Consider the following 6,000-nt stretch of genomic DNA (forward strand, 5'->3'; position numbering starts at 1 on the left):
CATGTAAAGAAGAACTACTACTTTGCTATTTTAAAAATAGTTTTCTTGGGGTTTTACTGAATCTTAAATTTTCCTTAAAAAAAAAAAACTGTCATTTTTATCATTTTCACCCTGTGTGTTAATCTCAAAAATCCCTCATCTACATAATTGAACTGTTATTCCCCATATGAAATATTAACTCTTCAAAGACAAACAGCATAGTGGTTAAAAGCACAAGCTTTGGAGGCAGAAAAACCAGACTCTGAATAAACTCTTATCTCTGTTCCTGGGCAAGCCACTGAACCTCTCTGAATTTTGGCTTACTTATCTATAAAATGGTATGATAATATTTGCTTCATAGGGCTTCTATAAGAAATATACCAAAGTAAACACTGAATAAACAGTAGCTATCATGTCATAATTATCACATCATCATAAGGAAAGTTTAGAAAAATTAGCATACACTCAAACATTTACTGAGGAACTATCATATGCTAGTTAGTATCTAGGCACTAGGAATACAATGGAAAAAAAAAAAAAGGCCACTATAGAGAGGACCCGAAGTATATTTTATGTTGAATCCGCATTTCGTAGTTCATCTCAAGTACAAACTTCATATTCTGTTTCTTAATTTCTAAGTAGGGCAATTATTTTAAGTTCCTCCTATAAAAATTAAAGGTTGATTTTTTTTTCCCCTTTGAAAGGGAAAAAATAAGAAATTGTCAGGTTCAACCAATTAGGGCATGTCTAAGAAATCCTGAAATCTGGAAAACGTGATAAAACTTTAATTTAAAAGGAACCTACAATTAACACCACCTTTCAAAATTATTCTGAAATTAGTAGAACAAATTATATTCAGACATAAAATACACAAAATGGACCAATCTGTTATTGTGATAATCTTTTCAGAAAGGCTTGGGCTAACAGATGTAAGGATTTAAAATCAAGTTCAATGGGGCGCCTGGGTGGCTTGGTCGGTTGAGTGTCTGACTTCGGCTCAGGTCATGATCTCACGGTCCATGAGTTCGAGCCCCGCGTTGGGCTCTGTGCTGACAGCTCAGAGCCTGGAGCCTGTTTCAGATTCTGTGTCTCCCTCTCTCTCTGCCCCTCCCCTGTTCATGCTCTGTCTCTCTCTGTCTCAAAAATAAATAAACGTTAAAAAAAATTTTTTTTAATAAAAAAAATAAAATAAAATCAAGTTCAAGTTTGTATTTCATTTGCTCATTCCACTTAAATGACAGATGGCTTAAATATTAACCCTATTAACAAAACATCTGCACTTTCATTATGAATCTACTTGCCTTACTTCATAACTCCATAAATTCATTTTATTAATTTTACTGTATGGTTGCCCATTTCATTCAAGGTCTTCTAAACCCTTGCCTCTCCAAGTGTGGTTCTATAACCAGAGCATCAGCATCACCTGGAAACTTGTTAGAACTACAGAATTTTATTCTTCATACCAGACCTACTGAGTCAAAGGTGCATTAAAAAAGAATCCCCAAGTGAGTTTGTTTTTTTTTTTAACGTTTATTTATTTTTGAGAGACAGAGAGAGAGCACGAGTGGGGAAGGAGCAGAGACAGAAGATACAGAATCCGAACCAGGCTCCAGGCTCTTAGCTGTCAGCACAGAGCCCGATATGGGGCTGGAATCTATGAACCCTGAATGACCTGAAGTTGGATGCTTAACCGACTGAGCCACCTAGGCACCCCCTCCCCCAAGTGATTTTATGCACAATGAAACCTGAATAGCAAAGTTTTAAATTCTTGATCTTTTTCCATACTTTTTTTTTTTAACAGTATTACAAAAAGTTTATTTGCTTCCAAACACTGATTGACTTATCTCCAGATAGTAACTCTTCATCAAGAATAATTCAATTCAGGGGCGCCTGGGTGGCTCAGTCGGTTGAGCGACTGACTCTTGGTTTCAGCTCAGGTCACGATCTCACGGTCTGGTTTGTGAGTCTGAGCTGCATGGGGCTCTGTGCTGATAGTGCAGAGCCTGCTTGGGATTCTCTCTCTCCCCCTTCTCTGCCCCTGCCCACCCTCAAAATTAAAAAAAAAAAAAAAAAAATTTAAAGAATATTTAATTCAGACAAATAAATCCAATTGATATACATATATTAGATGTTCTCTATATAATATTTATGTCTCAGACTTGACCTCCCCTCTCAACCATGATTTCAAGTCTTGCTGTACTATCCATATTTTCTCGAGTCAACATTTTTGTGAGCATTAGCATGTGGCCACTGTGACAAAATCTTCTGTGCAATTAAACAACTATATAGAACAATACCAGATCAGTTCCCCCCATAATTTCAGAAAAAAATTAAAAATTCAAAATAATTTCAACCAAGGTTGAACTTGAAAGTTCCCTAGGGGGGGAAAAAAAAAAGAAAATTCCCTAGGGAAAAGACGACCAGAATGATTCTATCCTCCACAATAATATATTTTTATGCTTTACCTAACACATATTTTTTACTGCAGGTACCACATAGTTTTAAAATAAGAAATTCACATGGGACTTAGTACAGTTCTTTAGATGGCTCATCTTTTATTATTACTATTACACAATAGTCACAGTGCACATAAAATAGAACAAATCTTGTTTTCTCTTTCGCTTTTCCAAAAAGAAAAATGACAGACCTAGGCTGAAACTGATCACAGCAGGTAGGATGCTTCAGCACAGATTCAAAGGAAGGTACAAATGTTCAGTTTTCAAAAGCACTGCAAAAGCCAACTTCATCTCTTGTCACTGGAGCTGTGGCTTTATGCCAAACATTTGAGAACTGTTGAAAAGTGCCATTCCTCATAAGCAATTATGAAGAGCTTTGCAAAAAGAAGGGAAAAATAACTGCAATAACAATGAACTCCTTACAATAGCCAAATGTCCACGGCCTCTGGGCTGCAGAATAAGAATCCAAGAGTTACCCATGTACATCTGAGTCAACGCACCCAACACGGATGCCTTGGGAGAAAGAGTTTGAAGGGGCATTAAGAGAAGGTGTGAAGGAATGTTATGGGCAATCTCAGAAATTAAATATGTCCTCAAACATGCCCAGGTTTTTTATAAGACAATTATAGATCAGTCATCCTTCTATTTAACTTTACTCATGCCTTTTTGCATTTGCAGCCTATATAATTTTCCAGAATATAGACAGCATTCTACAAGAGTACAACTAAGAATTGAACTCCCTTTTCATGGCCCTAGATATATTGATTTCAAGCTTTAAGTAGTGTCCCTAGCTATAATATTCAAAAATTTGGCGAACAATTCATTATGCCCCATCTCTACTCTCATCCACAGCCAAGTCTCTCAGAAGAATGATCTAGGAACGTTAGCTCCACTCCCTCACCTACCTGTCACTCTTCAACCCACTGCATCTGATTTGCACCACTTCACTGAAACTTCTCTTAGTAAAGACCATAAGGGCCTTCATGTTGCTAAATCCAACAGACATCCCTTTGTTATCATTTTTCTCTACTTTGCAGCATCATTCAACAAAGTTCACTGGTCTCTCCCTCTTAAAACAACTTTCTGTAGCTTTGATAGACCTGCTTTCTCCTGGGTGCCTCCCAACTCCCTGTCCCTTGTCAGTCTTCTTTAGGGACTCTGTCTACTCTACCTGACCTACAAATGTTGGACTATCTTGGGACTTGGTCCTGGAATTTCATGTAATCTCGTAACTATAAATACCATCTTCATGCTGTTGACCCACCTTCAGCCTGATAACATATTTACATCTCCAACCCAGATCTTTCTTCTACACCAGTATACCCAACTACCTACTCAACATCTCCATATGAATGTTTCATAAACACATTTAAACTCAATACATCCAAAACTGAAGCCCTGGATCTTTCTCTCACTGTTCCTCCTCCAATGTTCTCGATTCCTTTACCATTTACCCAGTTGCTCCTGCTAGAAGCCCAGAAGTCCTTTACTCTCACCACTCCTACCCAATCAAGCTCCAAATCCTATCATTTTGGCCTCCAAAATATAGTTTCAATATGCCATTTCCCCAACCTCACTGTCATCCTCTCCAACACCCCCTCCCACTCTAGTCATCATCACCTGCCTGCTGCAATGGCATTCTAAGTGATCTTCCTGAATCTATTCATATTCCCCTTCAATTCTGTCTTCAGACTTCGGCCAATGATCTTTCAAATATGGAGATTCTCCTACTTAAAACCCTTCAGTGGCTTCCAGCTTGTTTCAGGATAATGTTCACAAGGCACGTGTATACCTCTCCAGACAATCTCGCCTCATGCTATCATTCCCTTTGTCCTCTAAATACCAGCCTTATTCTTTTCTCCATACATTATACATGCTGAGGTTTTCCAGGTGTAGGGCCTTTGCATTTGCTGCAAACTCTACCTGAAATATCTGTTCTTTTACTCTTTTCCTACCCATTGCTAACCAAATCACACTACCATACACATGCACAGGCACAATCCAAAACTTCAGGGTCCACAACTAAGTCAAACCAGATTGAAAGGAACTGAATGATTAGCAACGCTTGGCGTTAAAATATACCAAACATACCACCACCACAACAGAAAATAATAATAGTAAACCCTTCTATAAATGTAGAAGGCACTGATTTAACTAATGTATATATGTTGACTTATTCATTGCTCACAACAGCCTTATGAAGTGGTTACTATTACTATCTCTATTTTAAGGTAAGTTAAATAAGGTACAGAGGGGATCCATAACTTAACCAAGGTCACAGAAATTCAGTGGCAAAGCAAGGATTGAAATTTAGTCCTTCTTCTGTGGGAGTGCTTGACTGCCTGTAGCGTGACAACTTGGTTATGGACTATTCAACCATTGCTTCCACATAAGGGGTATGGAACCGGCCTAATAATTACAAAGTTATTTGGATAAATACTGTGTCCTCCGCTAGACTGGAAACATAAATGAGGGTAGGGACCATTTCGATCTTGTTCACTGATGATATATTCCCATCACCCTGAATAAAATCTAACACATAATTGACGCTCAGTAAATAATCTATATTAAATATATGACTACTCCCTTGCATAATTATTTTGAGAATGTATTGGGTCCAAACATGAGATATTACATAGATTTTTTTTTTTCTGTTAGTTGTAGCCATTCCTGTCAGTCCCGCGGTGCCCCCTCCTCCTGCCTGCATGGCATTCGAGGACTGAACCCTGCGTGGCATCTGGCCACGGTCTACCCTCCCTCCCCCACCTACCCCACGGGAGTGAGCGCCTCGCGGCTTTTCCCTCCCTCAGGCCTCACCTTCCATGTGAGGGAAGAGGCTGTCCCCTCGCCCTGACCAGGACCAGGAGGCTCTCCAGTGCCTGAGGGCATGAAGCGTCCATACCGCTGCAGAGGCCATTGGGTGGCACCTCCTCCCGGGAACGCGAGGCCTGCAGGCTCTTTTCCCGCCTCCGCCATGTTCAGCTTCCCGACGTGCACTGCAGGCGGGCACCTGCCAATCTGCGCAGCCAACCAATCAGGAAGCGAGACGGCCCAAAGCCCACCTCCCCCACTAGTGGAAGCCAATGGACAGGCCCGAAGACTCCTGCATGTTTCTGAGGCTGTGGGCACCTGAACTCTTGTGACCTTCTCCTCTTCTTTGGCAAAGTGGAGATAGTAACTTCCACCTTGAGGAGGGGCTGGGACGCTAGGAGATAGTAGTTGGCCTCTCCTCTACATCCTTGAGGCCCTCACCTTCCCTCAGGCCGCCCGTGTCACGGTCCAGCCCCTCAGACTGGGACATTTCTGAAAGCTGGCGGACTCCCTGTAACTTCTACGCGCTGAGACTAGGCCCGCTGACTGAGGCTGCGTGGACAAGTATATTTCCCTTACTCACAGCAGCCTTTCAGATGACAGTGTCCCTGCCCACCCCAAACCCATCACAACCCAGCATCAATTCCACCCGCCGTTCGGGAAGTAAGGCTATTTTCTCCTCGTTCTGTGGACATACTCCCTCCAGACCCTTAAGTTCTCTCCAAAAGAGAGAAGCAAATAGGTAGCATGCTGC

The 6,000-nt window shown here is 41.0% G+C and overlaps 1 protein-coding gene across 1 annotated transcript in view; it reads right to left on the bottom strand.

Annotated features, from left to right (window-relative positions):
- The window catches only part of REC114 (REC114 meiotic recombination protein), a 107,025-nt gene extending 101,613 nt beyond the window's left edge, over nt 1–5,412 (bottom strand). The window contains exon 1 of the mRNA XM_045449142.1: nt 5,253–5,412. Within this exon, the coding sequence (XP_045305098.1) occupies nt 5,253–5,411 (159 nt within the window). The 5' untranslated portion in view covers nt 5,412. The remainder of the gene's footprint in view (nt 1–5,252) is intronic.
- Nucleotides 5,413–6,000: the final 588 nt, after the last annotated feature.

Source organism: Leopardus geoffroyi, chromosome B3 (genome assembly GCF_018350155.1).
Source record: "Leopardus geoffroyi isolate Oge1 chromosome B3, O.geoffroyi_Oge1_pat1.0, whole genome shotgun sequence".
Lineage (NCBI taxonomy): Eukaryota > Metazoa > Chordata > Mammalia > Carnivora > Felidae > Leopardus > Leopardus geoffroyi.